The sequence below is a fragment of the Mirounga angustirostris genome, unplaced genomic scaffold (assembly GCF_029215605.1).
Source record: "Mirounga angustirostris isolate CCGP_5_RB_7025 unplaced genomic scaffold, mMirAng1.0.hap1 SCAF_5, whole genome shotgun sequence".
NCBI classification, from domain to species: domain Eukaryota; kingdom Metazoa; phylum Chordata; class Mammalia; order Carnivora; family Phocidae; genus Mirounga; species Mirounga angustirostris.
In genome coordinates, this window is record NW_026991713.1 from 100034746 (window position 1) to 100052114 (window position 17369).

The 17369-nt window shown below is 52.1% G+C and overlaps 4 protein-coding genes across 16 annotated transcripts in view; 2 read left to right on the forward strand and 2 right to left on the reverse strand.

Annotated features, from left to right (window-relative positions):
- Window positions 1–1435, forward strand: part of TEX52 (testis expressed 52) — a 25443-nt gene extending 24008 nt beyond the window's left edge. Inside the window, exon 4 of the transcript XR_010411631.1 lies at window positions 1304–1435. The gene's annotated coding sequence lies outside the window, so the exon portion shown is untranslated. The remainder of the gene's footprint in view (window positions 1–1303) is intronic.
- Window positions 1–5515, forward strand: part of NRIP2 (nuclear receptor interacting protein 2) — an 8493-nt gene extending 2978 nt beyond the window's left edge. The window contains exons 2-6 of one of the 2 annotated variants that reach the window (XM_045874066.3): window positions 1304–1456; window positions 2525–2607; window positions 2934–3052; window positions 3236–3288; window positions 3625–5515. In XM_045874066.3, coding sequence (XP_045730022.1) covers window positions 1304–1456; window positions 2525–2607; window positions 2934–3052; window positions 3236–3288; window positions 3625–3717 — 501 coding nt within the window. In that variant the 3' untranslated portion in view covers window positions 3718–5515. Of the gene's footprint in view, window positions 1–1303; window positions 1457–2524; window positions 2608–2933; window positions 3053–3235 lie in introns of both variants that reach the window. The other variant, XM_045874065.2, reaches the window with a different exon arrangement.
- Window positions 1–6611, reverse strand: part of TULP3 (TUB like protein 3) — a 113596-nt gene extending 106985 nt beyond the window's left edge. Inside the window, exon 1 of the mRNA XM_064591711.1 lies at window positions 6478–6611. The gene's annotated coding sequence lies outside the window, so the exon portion shown is untranslated. The remainder of the gene's footprint in view (window positions 1–6477) is intronic.
- On the reverse strand, window positions 5649–17129 carry ITFG2 (integrin alpha FG-GAP repeat containing 2). Of its 12 annotated transcripts, none has more exons than XM_045874061.3 (12): window positions 16897–17129; window positions 12334–12429; window positions 11735–11776; window positions 11389–11560; window positions 10510–10649; window positions 9885–10033; window positions 9412–9509; window positions 9179–9232; window positions 8995–9086; window positions 8139–8256; window positions 6716–6889; window positions 5649–6635 (listed from the first exon to the last, which is right to left on the reverse strand). In XM_045874061.3, exons 1-12 carry the CDS (start codon window positions 16990–16992, stop codon window positions 6532–6534), a joined length of 1335 nt encoding a protein of 444 aa, XP_045730017.1. In that variant the 5' UTR covers window positions 16993–17129; the 3' UTR covers window positions 5649–6531. The 12 variants fall into 12 exon arrangements, 10 of the variants coding, with proteins under 10 accessions (XP_045730017.1, XP_064447773.1, XP_064447772.1 ...); XM_064591703.1 differs by having other exon boundaries at window positions 9406–9509; XM_064591702.1 differs by having other exon boundaries at window positions 9406–9509; window positions 9885–10063.
- Window positions 17130–17369: the final 240 nt, after the last annotated feature.

A 17369-nucleotide genomic window follows, 5' to 3' on the forward strand; every position in this document is an offset into this window, starting at 1 on the left:
CCGCTGAGCAGAGAGCCCAATGCGGGGCTTGATCCCAGGACACCAGGATCATGACCTGAGCGCAAGGCAGAGCTTTCAGATGCTAACCAACTGAGCCACCCAGGCGCCCCTAAAGAGTAGTTCCTGAACAAAGTATGTGGAACCAGTCATCCAGTCTGGCCTAGAGAATGAGAAAGAGGAGTCTGAGGAAGGGGGCTGAGCAGGAGCCAAGGTGTGGAGGCGAACAGCAGCCTGGGATAAGCAGTACAAGCGGGGTCACAGGGGCAGATGTGCCAAGTGGGGGACAAGGCTGAAGACCAGGCAGTGGCCAGGTCACCTGGGCTGTGCATCACCTTAAAAAGTTCGGGCTTTAGCACGTAGGCGGTGGGAGGCGGCTGTGCTTGGATCGATTTAAAACAGGAGTAACAGAGTTTTGTTTTACTTTGGTGCTTCTCAGACTTTGACATGCACACGAATCATCAGGGCATCTTGTTAAAATGAAGCTTCTGATTCAGCAGGTCTCGATTCTGCATTTTTAACAGGCTTCCAAGTGACGTTAAAGCTACCGATCTGAGGGCCCCATTTTGAGTCATGAGGGCTTTAGCTCATCACTGGCTTTAGGCAGGTGTATCTGAGAGGCAAGGGTACTGGAGGCAGGTTCTTAGGAACTGAGGGAGGCGGCCCGGTGACCCAGGCCAGCTGGGCTGAGGCTTGAACAAAACCAGTGATACAAAACAGGGATGGACTCAATAGAGAAGGCAAAGCCGGCAGAAGTTAGGAAGTGAAGTGACCGGACAGAGGGAAGCTGGTTGCAGGTGAGGGGGAGTTCAGGCTTCCTAGTTTTGAAGACGTGACTTTTGTCTTCTGTTGTTGTTACTGATTTTTTTTTCATCACATCATCAACCCTGGCATCTGCAGTCCATGGAAGGGTGAGGTCAAAGGGGGAAACAGAGAAAAAAAAAAGTACAAATAATGTGCTCTAGACCAGAGATAAAAGCTCCCCACGCATACTAGTCCCTGAGAGGTCGTGTCGGCCTATAGGTCAGTCTGACCTAGAATGGACTGTTCTCTTCCCATTTCTTCATTGCTGAGCAATCTCCTGGGATCCCAGCAAACTGGCATGATGGGATACTGGGGTTCACTCTGCTATAATGCTCTGACTTCTGGGATCCTTGGGTAAGCTCCTGCCCCTTTCTTACTCCCGTGAGATGCAGGACTGGGGTGGGGTTGGGGATCATCGTGGGATGACTAAGGTGGGAGAACTGAGTGGCCTGGAGACTCGGGTTTAGACCTGTCTGCCTTCTTTACTTTGTGACGGAGCCAGCAGCCACACAGCGTGATCCAAAGACGCCTGGTGGAGGGAAACCAGAGTCAGCTTCAGGGGGAGTCTCCCCTGGTGCAGGCCCTGATTCATGGCCAGGAGAGCAGGAGGAAGACCAGCAAGACAGAGATTCCGGCTCTTCTGGTCAACTGCAAGGTGAGAGGCTCCCCAGGGCACTGGCTTTCATGAACAATCCTGCCTGTGACTGGCTCACTTCAGCCACCCTCCTTTCTCCCCTGGGTGGTGAGGGAAGGAGGGAGGGAGAAAAGGCACCTCTCCCCCCAGCCTGGACCAAAAACTGGGATCCTGTACATGCTTTACTCTCTGCCTCAACCCATCTTCCCTCCGTGCTGTTCCACCTGTCATCGTCATTCCTCCTTCCCTTTATCAAATACAATCTTCGAATGCGAACGTGTGAGTACTCTTCAGTGCCTTCTCCGTCCGTGAACGGTGCCCGCACGTAGGCATCCTGCAACCGTCCCCCCACCCCCACACACAGAAAAAGCTCGTGTGTTCCAAGGTGACAGCCTAAGGCCTCAAATGGTACCTCCTCCTTGGAGCCTTTCCTGACTTTCCCAGGAGGAAACAGCCTCTCCTCTCTCTCGTCTAGGGCACGTCACTGCCAATCCTTTCGTAGACCTTAACACTTTCTAGCATGCGGGTTACGTGCCATACACCCAAGCACAGCATTCACCCCTGTGCCTTCCAGCCACAAATCTCACACATAGTAGGTGCTCAATAAATGTCTGGAATGAGAAAATTGCATGCATTTGGGATATCTGAGCGTCACCCATAATGTGTGTATATATCCAGAAGAAAGCGAACCGGTCGTTTCTATGATGAGCCTGTCGCTTACCCACATGTGAAGTTCCCGGCAGCCTGGTCTTCTCACTCACTCCTCTATCCCTCACCCAGACCTCTCTAAACTAGGCCCTCAGCCTCCCAAGAATTCCTCTCCACGAAGAGATCTCCATTTCTGGTCAAACCGTTCCCAAGTGTATGGACTCACCATGGGGAGCTCTACTTCCTTTTTTGATTCCTTCATCTAAGAGCCGGTTTGGCCTCAGTTGGATGAGTGCCATAAAAATCACTTTGAAAGACTCGGTTCTTTCCCTTCACTCTTTTCAGAGAGGGAAACATCCAAGGGCTGGGAAAGGTGAAGGATCCAAGCCCGATCCCTTCCCCCTGGGGGCTCACGGAGTCCCCCACGCCCCTCTTTCTCAGTGCCGAGACCAGGAGCTTCGGGTGGCCGTGGACACAGGCACCCACCACAACCAGATCTCCACTGGATGCCTCAGCCGCCTGGGGTAAGAGTGAGGCCCGAAAGAATGGATGGCGGAAAATATTCAGAAAATATTCTGAAATGAGATAGTGGTAGTAGTTGCATAACTCTACGAATCTACTAAAGCCCACTGCATTTATAAAAGGGTGACTTTTGTGGTCTATCAAGTATATATCGAGAAAGCTGTAGTTTTAAAAAAAAGACTTGATGGGGGGGCTCTGATAGCAAAGACAAGGATTTAGACCCCACGTGGGGCCAAGGGATTGGATGAGAACCCAAGTGTGTGGGCAGGGGTGTCAGCTGCCTAAGGGGCTGGGGCTGGGGTGGCCATAACCCTTGCTTCCCCAACAGGTTAGGGAAGGTCCTCAAAGCCCCGGGGGGGGGCCTAGCACCTGGGCCCCCCACCCAGGTGGAGCAGCTGGAGCTTCAGCTGGGCCAGGAGACGGTGGCCTGCTCGGCTCAGGTGGTGGGTGAGTCCTCCCTCCATTCACAGCCCTCTTCTTCCTCTCCTGGCTGGGGTGTCCCCAGTCTCTGGGCCCAGATCCTCAGACCTGGGGGAGGGGGTGGGCAGACAAGGAGCGAGCGTTGACAGGAGGGCACCGTGACCACTGGGGGCCCCTCCAGCCTCATCTGTTTTCAAATGATTCCTGCAGATGTTGAGAGTCCCGAGTTCTGCCTTGGGCTACAGACGCTGCTTTCTCTCAAGGTAAGGAGGATGCTAGCGCTTGACCCACACTTGGAGCCTGACCCAAAGGGCTGGGAAAAGGAGGTAAAAGGCACAGGCGTGGAAGTGTGGCTCAGCTTCTGATGAGAAAGACCTGGAGATGTCGTGATTTCACCTTCGCTTCCTTAGAGGTTCCTTATTTGCCCACAAGTGAAAAATAAGAACCAGGTCCCACTGTCCCCCCAGCCCAGGGCTCCAGGTGAATGGAAACGGGGGCAAAAGCAAGGAGTAGGGGGAGACTGTGGGAAGTGGGAGGGGCCTGAGAGGGGCTCCCTGCTGAGACAGGTGCCCCGTCCCCTCCCCTCCCGTCCCCCACAGTGCTGTATCGACCTGGAGCGTGGAGTACTGCGCCTGAGAGCCCCCTTCCCAGAGCTGCCCTTCCTGCCTCTGTACCAAGAGCCTGGCCAGTGACTGCTGAACCAGTCGGTCCCCAGGGGAAGGACATTGCCTTGGGGAAGAGCCATATGGGGGGGAATGGGGCATTACTACAGCCAGGTAGCTGGGGACGACTGTGTCTGTCCTTCCTGTTGCCACCCTGACCCTGCCGTCCCTCAGTCAGCCACATTCCTCTCTGCTTCTCAGCCACTGCCCAATCCTCCAGGAGTCTTCCAGACAGAGGGCCTGTGATCTCAGGGGCCTGGCTTCTCTCTTCCCGTTCCCCTCCAAGTCAGGATGGCGGAAAAGGATGTTAAGCGTGGCGTCGTAGGAACTGGCCTGAGTCTAAGGCTGCAGCCTTTACCGTCCTTCACCTGTCCCCCGCCATCCACCCCACCCACCCTCAGTGGCCTTCACTCCCACGCCCCTCCCCTCGCCTTCTGGGGCTTGTTACCTTTGCCAACTAGACTGCCGCACCTCACCCACCCGGGGCCCTGTCTCTGCTGACGCCCACCTTTCTGATTCTGCAACGACTGCTCACAGTTGAGTGGGGGAAGAAACAGGCAACCCAACACTCCAATGCAATGGGAAGGTGAGTTGGTAGAGGAACGCCAGGCTCACAAGGCTGGGAGCTTCCTTAGTTACCTTTTTTGGGGTTGCCAACATCTGAAGCCAGTGATCACCCTGTGCAAGACCTTGGATGGACCTCTACTATTTCTCCAGGCAGCTCTTCTCCTCCACTTGTTTTTTTACACAGTGGGACCCTGAATTTCAGGGAGGGGTGGGGTGTGTTGGAGGAGTGCTGTCAGAAACTGGCCCCACAAGGTGGACAGGATGTCAGGGTGCTCGGTACTCAGACTGCACCTAACCAGTATTCTTTCTTATTTCTAGAACTCCTCACCTCACCTCACCTTCTCCCTTCCCCGCATCTAGGGCCTCCTGAGCTTGAGCTTGTTTTATTTTGGAATCAGTGGCTTTCTAGCCCCCGCCAGGCTCTGAGCCAAAGCGAAAAGACAAGGAGGCTTTTCACCTTCACTGTGAAGACAGGAACCCAGACCTTAAGAAGCCAGACCCCTGAGTGTCCTTCTGGCTGGTTTCAGTCCCTCGGGTCATGGATTAGGGGTAGAGGAAGAGAGTGGTCTAACTAACCTCAGCTAGGAAACTAGGGCCCTTGGAGTGGAAACGAAATCATGAGTCCGGGGTAGATCAGAGAAGAAGCAGGATACCACCCAGCTGCCCTCTGACCTCTGGTCTTGCCTCTCCCTGCTGCATTCCTTGCCCTCAGAAGAAGAGGAGGGGGCTCACTAGCACATGTGTAATAAGGATCCCCTCGTCCCGGGCGCCTGGGTGGCTCAGTTGGTTAAGCGACTGCCTTCGGCTCAGGTCATGATCCTGGAGTCCCTGGATCGAGTCCCGCATCGGGCTCCCTGCTCGGCAGGGAGTCTCCTTCTCCCTCTGACCCTCCCGACCCTCCCCCCTCTCATGCTCTCTCTCAGTCTCTCTCTCAAATAAATAAATAAAATCTTTAAAAAAAAAAAAAAAAAGGATCCCCTCATCCCTCCTGCCTCGCCCCATCACCTCTGCCTTCCTAGCCCTGCCTTTTCCTTCCTCCTCTTGCTGCTTCTGTAATTGCAGACCCCGGACCCAGGGGCAGGCCTTCAGCTCAGCTGCTTCTCCATTTGAATAAACACCTGTTTCTCTATGCTAATCTCCTTCTCTGGTCTTCCTCCATGTTGATCAGAGTCTGAACTGATAACTCTGCCCTGGCTTCCTTAAAGAAAGGCAGTGTGAATGTGGACCTTCCCCCAGGTTGATCCATCCGGCTGGGTCGAGATAATTGAGAACAATGGTTTCAAACTCCTCTGAACACAACTCATGGCAGGAAATGCATTTTACCTTGTACTCAGTACACACACGCACACGCACAACAAACAATACTTCCCCATACTGTGAGCAATATGCTCTGATATTCTTCATTCCATTTTATTCTGTCCTATTTCACTTAGCCAAAAAATGCTGACCACAACCCACCAAAGGATTGCAACCTGTAATGTGAAAAAACACTGACTCAGAGCGTGCAGAATCGAGAGCAGAAGGGATAAACTTGGCCCAAGATATAATTCTGATTGTGGTCTGGATTCTAAACCTGCATCAGATTTTAAATGTCCATTGTCTCACAGATAGAGTGTTCTGGGGGGAAATGGGAGCAAGGCCTACAAAGCTGCACAATACTTAAACATGGCAAAATGAGAAAGTGCTAGGCCCCGGTTTGTTTCTTTGCTAAATTGAAGAAAATCATCTCAGGGTTGCTGGGAACAGTTAAGACCAGAGTGTAAAATGTCCTGAAAGACTCTCCTCAAAAGCAAAACGGTGGGCCATTTCTGCAATAATCACTAATTCCAATGACTTGGAGCTGTGCCAAGGGAGCTGGAGCTCGGAATGGGGGGGGGGGCCCTTAACTCATTGCTCCACTGGCCCCAAAGCCTGCTTTCTTTACAAGCAAGCACCTTATAAGATTTGTGCCCCCTGCTCACAAACAAGTCTGTTTGCCACATAAGGAAAGTGGGGAGCTCTGGGGAGGGGGCGGTCCCAGATGATGTGGAATGAGGTTGGGGTCCCTATGATCCTGCCGATGTGATGGGTAAGGTACACAAGGAAATGGACAGAAGGTCAACTCGCCTCTTCTTTCACCAAGAAGACCATGAAGGCTACAGTTTACAGCCCCCCTGGGGTGGCCGCCATCCTTCCATGCTCCTCTGTGATGTTTGCTCCCTATTCTGCCAGCACCATGGATACCTGGGGCGGGGGGTGGTTCAGGAGGCTCCTTCTTCAGCTAAGAGGCAAGTCCGGCTAGGTGGGAATGTGGAGGCTCGCAGGAGCGCTCTGTGGTGATTGGTCTGGATGGTAGAGGGTCTGGTGAAGCAGGTCACGGACGGCTGGGACATTGTCAGGATCTGAGGGCAAGAAAGGGGTGGGTCAGAGGTTGGGCGCCTGGCACGGGGCTGCTCCAGCTGCAAGTTCTCCTGGGACTCACCCATGCCCAGCTCCTGCAGGAGGCTCTGGAACTCTGGCTCAGCCTCCAGCAGCTTCAGCAGATTGGTCGACTCCATCCGCTCAAGCTGCACCTCCCAGTATACGTAGATCTTCTGGTTGAACGTGACGTACACGAGGCAGGGGCTGTTGCGACCCTCCTTGCAGGCATAGAGGCCTGAGGGGTGTGGGGGGTGAGACAGAGGTCAGAGAGTTCCAGTCCCAGCGGGGAAGGCCAGAGTACACAATGCGGGCTTGCAGTCAGCAGTCTCCACCTTCCCACAGATGTCAAGCAGAAAACCGAAGGCCCTCTTTCTGTGGTGGGAACTCAGAAAAATAGGTAAAATACGTGGCCCATTTCACATATGGAAAAACACCAGGCAGAATAGCACCCTAAAAGTGAAAGCTGTTGATTTTCCCATCTTAGTGATAGCCCTGCAGGAATGAAGGGTAGTCTTGGTAGTCCCAGTGGTAGGTTAGCAAAACGCAATCAGAGACTCGGGCTTCTCTTTGGTGGCAATCCCTTCTTCAAAGTCATTTTAACCTTTCGGGACATTGGATAATGTACCCCAGAGCCCTGTGCAATTCTTAGCATCTCAGCAACCAAAGATATCCCATGTCCCCTGAAAGGGCCAGTGCTGCTTTCCGAGTTCCTGATTTGGAACTAATGCGAATGCTCTGGGAGAATGTTCCTCACAGAGTTCTGACATGCTCGGATGGGAAAGAACTTTCCAGTGTCTTCACACATCCCAGACGGAGAGATGATAAGAACTCAGCCTATTATTTTTTGAATTAGTCTTTTTTTTTTTTTAAGATTTTATTTATGTATCTGACAGAGAGAGATAGAGAGAGAGAGGGAATGAGTGGGGGAGTGGCAGGCAGAAGGAGAAGCAGGCTCCCCACTGAGCAGGGAGCCTGACATGGGGCTTGACCCCAGGTCTCTGGGATCATGACCTGAGCCGAAGGCAGACACTTAACCGACTGAGCCACCCAGGCACTCCAAACTCAGCCCATTCTTGAAGATATCCAGAAATGGGCCTGTCACTCTCTTTTATTCCTTATTTAAAACTGTAAGGGGCGCCTGGGTGGCTCAGTCGGTTAAGCATCTGCCTTCAGCTTCAGTCATGATCCCAGGGTCCTGGGATTGAGCCCCGCATTGGGCTCCCTTCTCGGTGGGAAGCCTGCTTCTCTGTCTGCCCCTCCCCTTGCTTGTGCTTTCTGCCGTCACCCTCAAATAAATAAAGTCTTAAAAAAAACCGAAAAAACAAAAAAACTGTACAGATGGCAACTTAGAATCCCCCATCACCCTCTAACACAAGTGCTGAAGAGCTCGTTTGTTTATGAAGCCTCATGTTAGGGGACGTGGAGAGTGGACATGAGAGGCAGACAAGCAATGGCTAGAGAGGGGCCACGGGCCGGAGTCCCACCTGCACAGAAGGCTCGGATGTTCTCGTCCACTTGGAAGCGGACGACGGTGCGGTTGTGATCAATGATGTATGTCTGTCCATCCCAGGCACAGGCTACCACCTCCTCACGCCCATTGCCCTGAAAAAGGCCGGAGACCAGGCTGCAAGGGTGGCCAGCAGATGTTGCACAAAGAGCCCTCGAGATGGGGGCTGGATGAAAGATGAAGGAGCAGCGCATCTGGCCCCGTGTGACAGCCAGCCAGCTGGGAAAGAAAACGAGCCTAAATTTCTTACTGAACTCCCTCCGCGCGTCTGTGGCAACATAGCCCATGAAGTGGGCAACGGTATTCCCAGCCTCCCAGGGAGGACACTCCAGCTTACGGAAGCGAAGTCGCTCACGCGCGGTCACTCAGCAGGGCAGGGAGGCGGCGCAGAGTCAGGCTCAACCCAGGCCTGTCCTCCTGCCTTTAAAGCCTCGGGCCTCTTCTCCTAAACCATCCTGCGTGCACAATGGTGTGGCAAAGCCTGGCCCCATCTGCAGACTCGGGGGCCGCGGCCTTAGCATAGAGAGGCTCGTAGACAGACGAAAACACAGTGACAGGACGTACATCTGGAGTTGGGGTGAGGAACTCACTTCTGGACCCTAACAACTCATTTCTCGTTGGAGCCATTACTGCTGCCCCAGGGTGCTGGCCACGTGCTGCCGAGAAGGGGACAGTGCTGAGCACGGAGGAGCACAGAGAAACAGACACACCTGAGACACAGTTAGAGTCCGTCTGAAGAGACGGAGATAAAGGTGGAGAGGGAATCGTGGAAGGAGAAGGTCTCACTGAAATCTCAGCTCCCCACGTCAAGAAGGTAAGAATGTTCCTCTCACCGTGACATCCAACTTCTCCAGGGCGAAGAGCTGGTGATCCACCTGCACTGACCACAACAGCTTGTCTGCTTCCTCCATAAGCTTCAGTGTCCCTGTGCGGGGGACAGGCAGGCCAGGGTGGGCGGGACAGGACCCCTGAGCGGACTCCACAGGCACACAGCCCCCGAGCCCCGCAGGAACTCACCATCCAGGGTGCAGAGGGCAAAGAGGCCAGAGCCACCCCTCTCAGCGTTGTGGCCTGCGGGTGCGACAGAAGGACCGGAAGAAGAAAACATGAAGGGCAGGGCAAGGTCAGAGCGTACAGGGTGAGGGGCAGTCCAAGGCAGGGAGGAAGGGAAGGCCCTGCAACCTCCGCTCTCCCAGGACTGATGCTCACCCCCTCCCCAGCTCCCTCTTGCACCCCCAGCCCACCTTCACCTCGTTTGATGTTGCCAATGAGGTGGGTGGAGACGTTCTTGTTGTGGATGCGGCCGGAAGTCTGGTGCACCATGACATCTCGGGCAGCTAAGGCCTCCCTGTGTGGGGCATTGGGGGGTACTAAGTGGGGATCAAGGGAGCCTAGTTCTCCAGGACTTTTGTGGCCCCAATCTCTGTATGAGCTCTCACGATGTGAATCAGCCTGGAAACCGATTGCTGAGCCTGTCTGGCCCATGTGGCAAGTAGAAAGGAGAGCGACAGAGCTGCCAAGTTAGAATCTTGGAATCTCCTCCAGGTGTTATAAGGTTAAAGCCCAGGATTCCCTGGGTCCCCAAATAATCTTCCTTAGTGGGGCAAAGGTACTGTGCCGGGACCCGGCTGAAGCAGCTCTGTCAACTACAGACACTTCTGGAGTTCCATGCACCCAGCTGGATTCCATGCACCCCACGCCGTCCACAGGCCTGCACCCTTACCTACTGCCCTCCGGAGCTCCCTCTGAGGTAGGGGGCGGCCCGGTGTCCTTGTTCCAGGTACACAGCAGAATGGCGTATGCACAGCCCGGCTGAGATACCATCAGTTCCGGCACACCCAGGGGCCCCGGAGTCACTGAGAGACTGTCTACCTGCACCAGGGAACAGGGGCTGACAGAGGGCTGGGGACAGAAGGAAATGGGACCCTGCAGAGAACAGGGGAGAGCATGGGGCAGGGGCCCTGGGAACCGTGCCCCGGGGTTCAAGGGCAGCAACAGGAGGAAGAATGTGAGTTCACGGGGCTCCTGCCCGGTGCCATTCCCTCCATACAGCCCACCTGCTCTCCACTGTGCACCTGTCCTATGGGGTCCACACCCTGCCACAGAGCACATCACACCACCTGCACCCTCCTAACTCTTACCCAGTGCTCCCTCCTCTCTGCCTAGGGTTAGTCATTTGCCCCTAAGACCCTGATTTGAAACTATCTTCTTTGGATTTCTCTCAACACGGAGATGTTCCCTTCCTCCCACCCTAAACCCTGGCCCACGACTGTTCTCCCTGGAGCCCCCTCCAGGAGGGCCTCCTCCCTGCCCCCTGAGACCCCTGAGCCCCACACTCAGCCTCTCACCTGACCCTCCAGTGTCCATTTCTTGAGTGACACCAGCTGCCCCGTTGGATGCTCACTGCCCTCGCCCAGATCTTCCCAGCGGAAAGCCCGGACCACACGGTCTGTGTAACCTACCACCAGCTCGCAACACCCATCTCCATCTGCGGATCCAGAAAGTCAGATGCATCTGGAGCCAAATGTGTAGTCACGAGCTTTAATCCTTCACATATGTCCTCCCTGTCCCTCCACTAATATCACTGTTACTGGCGCTTTTACCCTCCACAACTTCACACCCGAAGTGAACCCTCACGCACTTTGGGTCTGCTCTGCAGGTCCTGTCACCTCTTCCCTCCTGCTGCTCCTCTCAGATACCCAACTCGAGTGTCCTGACTCATGCCACGTACCTACCACCACCTTCAAGACAGCTTCGGGCCAAAACGTCAAGCCCTGTATCTGCGGGGCTTACTCCCTTAACACCTTCAGTGTTCGACCAAATGTCACCTTCCCAGCAAGGACTTCCCTGACCACTCCATTTAGAATTGGTACCTCTACTTCTCCGCCCTGACACTCGCTAGCCCCTTTCTGTGGTTTCTTTTCTCCATGGCACGTCCTACCTTCTAATATATGACTTCATTATCTTACAACATTTTACACTGTTTATTTTCCATCCCTTCCCAGTAAAGGTCCAAGAAGGCAGTGACTTTTGTCTGTTTTATTCACTGCTGCAATCCCACTGCCTAGAATGATACCTAGTTTATAATGGGGGCTCAGTAACTCAACATAAAATGCATAATAATTGCACACATGAACGCTAACTACCTCCCTGAATCCCTTGAGAGCGGCTCTACTACACATTGACTCCTATTCCCCCCGGCTGCTTGCAGAGACAGCCATGCCCACCGATGTCGCTGATCAGCATGACCTTGGTGTTGGCAGGGATGTGCTGCTTAAACACTGGATGCTGCTCCTCTCCCGTTAGGCTCTCGTGGTGCCCAGAAGCATCCAGGGCCTTGGCAGGTGTCAGGTCACACAGGTGAAACCATCCTTCAGCACTCACCGCCACCACCAGGTTCTGGGAGAGGCAGAGGCATGGGAGGGATGGACTGGGGAGGGACGTTTGGGCATGAGCTTCGTTATTAAAGCACAGAAGTGAGAGGGCTGAAGAAGTTTCCACCAGGGGATGGGGATCAATCTAGGTAAAGCCTTGGAGCTCTACCAAAGTCCCAAGGTCCCCGAGGGTTCTTACCTTTCCTTTATTACATACATCTCCAACTCCAACGCAAGTCAGCTGCAAAGGAAAGGGGAGACATACTGAGGGAGACCAGTACTCCTTAAACTCCATGAAGCAAGGAGAGGGTTCGCTAACTAACCATCATTCGCTGAAAACTTGTGCCATGTGACCTACACTGATAGTTCACGCTCATGGAGTCCTTGCGCTACGGGTCTGGTTTATCCAGACACCAACAGGAAGACCTAAAGTAGTTAAGACGGTCTGGGCTGAACAAAAGTCTCATATCTAGTATAGCCAGTTTATCTATTTCTATCTAGACTTCTTCAAAGTGTTACCCCCATTTTCTACTATACTTTATAAGATCAGATGACCTCGGCAGCTTTTAAAGTATTAAGGGAGCCACTCCACAACAGAAAATAAAAAACAGCCCACCAGCTGGGAGCACGCTGCCTGGCGGCTCCCCTCCCTGAATCAAATGAACCCTGAAACAGCAGCTGGTCTGAGGAGCTGGTGAACTGAGACATACCGGCGGACTCCTGTGCAGCTGAGCCTTGACAGTCCCTGCACAGGAAGGATCCCTCCGCCCCTCGAGCCCCAGGGAGTTGAACACTGACCATGCCCTGGCAGGAACAGGTGAGCCACGGCCGGCTGTCATCATTCTTATATACGAACAGCTTCCCGCTGGTGTCCCCCACCACCAGTTCATTTAACTTCGAATGGGGAGAGAAGACAGGGTTAGTCAGGATGGGATCTTATGGAACCACCTCAAGCTTTTCTCTATGGGGTCCCTCCTGGGGACATCACAAGACCTCAACTTGTATCTTCATCAACTTTAGTAAAAAAAAAAAAAAAAAAAATCTTTTGCAACTAACAGTGCCATAGTTTCCCAGAGTTTCTTTATTTCCCTGTAGGGGTGTGTGTGGGGGGGGGGGGGCGGTTAGCAGAATGGGGCAATACAGAAATCTACAACCCGGGGCACCTGGGTTCCTCAGTCGGTTAAGCGTCTGCCTTTGGCTCAGGTCATGATCCCAGGTCCTGGGATTGAGTCCCACATCAGGCTCCTTGCTCGGCAGGGAGTCTGCTTCTCCCTCTGCCTCTCTCCCCATCTTGTACTCTCTCTCTCTCAAATAAATTTTAAAAAAATCTTTAAAAAAAAAAAAAGAGAGAAAGAAATCTATGACCCTTCCCAGAAAAGTCTGACAAGGGAACAGCTCCATGGCCTGCATGCCTGACTTCAGCTCTTCCCAATCTGTCCATTGTCAATGGGACATGTTTTGAAAACAACCCAAAATATTTAACTTTTGGAAAATTATAAACTTCAGATTGTGTATTTAATCAAGGGCCAAATGAAAAGACAAGGTCAGCTCTGGGGGGTCCTCCTCTCTCCAGCAAGACCTTTTGATCACGGTGTGTATGAGTGAACACACGGGATGGAGGTGCTGCAGGGGATAGCACGAAGGGGGTTGCAGGCATCATCAGCCTCTAGGCTCTGGGCCTCTGGCGCCCTCAAGTGGTGGCCGAGCTTTCAGGAGGGGGCGCCCTGCGCAAAACCTCTTCATTATTTGTATCTGGCCCAGTGGTTCCCCAAAGGCTGGCTACCTTTCCAGGGGCTAGCAGTGGTAACAAGGTAGCACCAAACCCCTTTTCCACAAATAGCTTCCTGATTTCCTCTTGGGGGGCGGAGCCAGCCAACACCTCCTTCCTATCCTCAAAACAGAGTGAATATTACATTCTCAAGAGCTTTAATTCTTTTTTTTTTTTTTTAAGATTTTATTTATTTATTTGACAGAGAGAGACACGGCGAGAGGGAATACAAGCAGGGGGAGTGGGAGAGGGAGAAGCAGGCTTCCTGAGGAGCAGGGAGCCCGATGCGGGGCTCGATCCCAGGACCCTGGGATCATGACTTGAGCCGAAGGCAGACGCTTAATGACTGAGCCACCCAGGCGCCCCAAGAGCTTTAATTCTAAAGGCAACAAAGACATAACAGATCAACAGTAAGGAAAAGTTAAAAGTGAACTGGGATTTATTAATAATGATTTACTTGATTTGAATCTTCAATTTATTTTTTTAAATAGTTATGGGAGTTTCTGGTGGGAATATTAGATGACAGAAGGATAAAGTAAGTGTTTTTTACGTTAACATCTCTCCACCTGATGTCTCCATTACGTCTGCCCCAGAGGATTTGGACAGACACAGGAGAGCAGCTGCATGGCCCAGAGGCTCAGTGCGACTACCTGAATTTGAATCCAGCTCCCTATGCTTAAATTTTCTCATCTATAAAACAAAGATCATAAGGGTATCTGCCACATAAGGTTGTCGTGAAATTGAGCTAACAGCACAAGGCCTTTAAAACAGTGACTGGCATAGCGCGAGCACTAACACCAGGTGGTTTCAGCCTCTAGTTAAAGGCCTCCAATGCTAGGGACCCTAGAATCTTTCATACAATCCATTCTTTTTAATACATTCATTCAGCAAATGCCATAGTCCATAGCAGGCCCTCAATAAAGGTTCACTTAATAGGCTAATAACAAAAAAGATTTTTTGGGGGTGCCTGGGTGGCTCAGTCTGTTAAGCGTCTGCCTTCGGCTCAGGTCATGATGCGGGGGGCGGGTCCTGGGATCGAGCCCCACATCTGGCACCCTGCTCGGCGGGGAGTCTGCCTCTCCCTCTGCCCACCGCCCCCCCCCCAGCTTATGCTCACTCTCTCTCTCAAATAAATAAATAAAAGATTTTATTTTATTTATTAAATCTGAGCCACCCAGGCGCCCCCAAAAAAGATTTTTTTAAGGAACAAAGAAAAATCAGAATGAAAAAGAATGCTCAGTCAGCCCTTGACTTTTCAGGTAAAGCTAGACAATGAGTTGAGGGTACAAAGATAAATGTCGCAGACTCCCTGCTGAGCCTCACTGTTTAACAAGGGCACAGACACAGGAATAAAATCATAAAACGGTATGCAAGTAGATCTGACCCAGCCAGGCAACAACAGGCAAGACAGGCAATGTCAATGAGGTAATGGCTGGTTTCCTGGAAGGGGACATTACCAAAGTGGCCCATCTGCTTTCCCGCAGCTATAACTTCCCAACAGTCCTGCTTCTCTGTGTCTGATCCTGGCTCTGGCCTCTGGAGGTCACTCACTGACACTAAAGCACCCCAGCTGGAGAGTACCATCACGAGAAATACTCAAGGAGAGGGGAGGTGAGGTCTTTGATCTGCTACAGCCTTCTAGAGACTTCCCCCTGGTGTAGCCAGGCTTTTTGTGGGCAGTCCAAGAGGGTGTGCATTCTATTTCTGCCTTCTCCTCCCCACAACTTACCAGGAAGTAAATTAGCTTCAAAGAACTTTAGGCTACTGATTTATTAGGATGAAATAAGTCTTTTTCCTGCCCCAAATCTCCAAATGCTTGCCTGGGGAACCTTATAATAACAGAATTTCTATCCGCTCTCATGCAGGCTTAATGTACCACATATAATCACTAGGCAACTATCTCAACTACTTGCCCTTCTTTCAGCTATATTTATCAGTAACAGGCAAAGCCCTTCAAACTGCTTTCAGAGACATAATCACATTTGCTTTCCATAACTGTCTTCATTTACTCAACAAACATTTGATTAGTGCCTACTATGTGCCAGGCACTAAGTGTCGGTAATACAGCAGTGAAAAAACAGAGAAAAATTTCCTATCCTTATGAAGCTTACAACTCAGATTAAAAAAAAAAAAAAAAAAGGTAGTACAATATATCTAATATTGCAGAACTGAGTGTATTACTGCAATCCACTTAGAAAAGTTCAATTTCCAAAAAAGCTGATGCTGTGAAGCTATGAAAAAAGGCATGTACTTTTCCCTTTTAAACAAAGAAGACAATCAGATAACACAGAAAAGAATGCACACCTAAAGTCACTGTTAATTTACTATTTGAAAATGCCTCTCTTGATTTTCTCATAAAATTGTAATGCTTGGCATATGAAGAAATGTGAAAGCCCAGAAAACAATACAAATTTATGAGAATAACTCCTTCCTCCCTCCACGGAGGACAGCCAAAAGAGGCCTCATAAAATATCTTCTCTATCACAGCACAAAGGAGGCTGGGGGAGGGGGCGGGCGTGGGGGAGAGGGGGCATGTTTTAGCCCTTGTTTTTTTTCCAGAGAAGAGAGCACAGAACGGTTAGGGAGGTGAGAATAAGTAAGGAGGCAGAATATGGAGATGGGGGAGACGGGGGGAGAGGGTAGGAGAGGATGGCAATAAGGTGCTTTGCATTAAAAATATGAAATAATGAATGAAAACATGCAGTCTGTTAAAAGAGTGTCTCACACCAGCAACAGCCCCCATCCACTTTGAGGCTCCACCCCAAAACTCTTTACATATTTTAATCAATGCATATTTTGTTATTCTTGTGACTATCACCCCACCCGACTATGAACTACCTGAGGGCTGGGGCTGTCTTGTTCATTTTGGAATTCCCGGAATTGGCACAGTCCTTGGCGCACGATGGGCAGTTGAATAAATATTTGCGGAAAAATAGACGCAAATACTAACAACACTAACACTCAGCGTTAGCTGTGTTGCCAGGCATAGTTCTGCCTGCTTTACCTGTATTAACTCATTTAAACAACGAGGAAAAGAACGACTGGGGAGAGATGAAACGGTAGATGTAAACTGTTCTCGTAATTCAACCAAGGTGTAACGCTTTCAAGTTGCCAGACCCTATGGGGCAGGCACTATAGAAACCCTGCAAGACTGGGGTAGAGGCAGAAAAGTACAGCAGTGTATTCCCGCTTAAGGGGCACGTGTCATAGCAGCAAAGGCGCGCTGTAAGCTTATTTGGGACTTCGAAAGGTAAAATGACTTGAGAGGTGCTGCCCCTGGAGAAGGCATCACGACAGAAGCAATGAACCGGAGATCTGGCCACCAGTTTACCAGGCACCCACTGTGAACAAGTTACTGACTTAGGCAAAGGGTCAGTTATCTATGCCCCTAAAAGAACACCAGAATTCGGTCCCGACGTCCGGGAACAGAAGCCACCCGCCAGTTCTCCCGTAGGCCACCGCACCAGCCCCACCGCGCAGGCGCAACGCGCACGCCGCACGCCGCGGGCGGCTTCTCCACTTCCCTGGCCCCGCCCCACCCTGAGCACAGCCGCAGAGCCGGGCCGCGTCTCTCGCAGTGCGCATGCACTGACCGTGTCGTTGTCAACGTCCCCGAGGCAGATCGCGTGCGGGAAGAGGCTCCCACTAAATTCCAGGGCCACGCGCTGCACGTAGCTAACCGACCTCATCGCACTTGCAAGGGCCGAGGGACCGGGGAGCGCCGCTAAATGGTCCCCGAGAGCCGCCCGAGCGGAAGGCCAGCCAAAGCGGAAAGTTACGTCACCGCCTGAGCCTCCAATCGCGGCCTTCGTCGCTTGATCTTAAAGAGGAGGTGGGTCTTCCGAGCTCTCTGGGCGTGGGGGCGGGCTTACCGAGCTACCGACGTGAGTGATAGGGGCCTGGGCCACTCCTTTCCTCCAGAGCTCCAGGGAGCAGGGGGTAGACCAACCCTGACCCGGGGCGGGGCGGGGGGGGGGGCGATCTGTTCCCCAGGCAACGAGCTCTCCAGGGCTTGACCTAATAACCTTGACCTCTTCCCTTTGTTGCCCTAGCGACGAAGATTCCC

Bases quoted from the DNA above. Each gene is read 5' to 3' on its own strand.
- ITFG2 (XM_064591701.1), bottom strand. From the start codon at position 16,992: ATGAGGTCGGTTAGCTACGTGCAGCGCGTGGCCCTGGAATTTAGTGGG. The intron at 11,561-11,734 runs GTAAGAACCCTC...TGCCTCTCCCAG, and splicing joins ATGTATGTAATAAAGGAAAG to AACCTGGTGGTGGCGGTGAG. The intron at 9,233-9,405 runs GTGGGCTGGGGG...TCGCACCCGCAG, and splicing joins CAACATCAAACGAGGTGAAG to GCCACAACGCTGAGAGGGGT.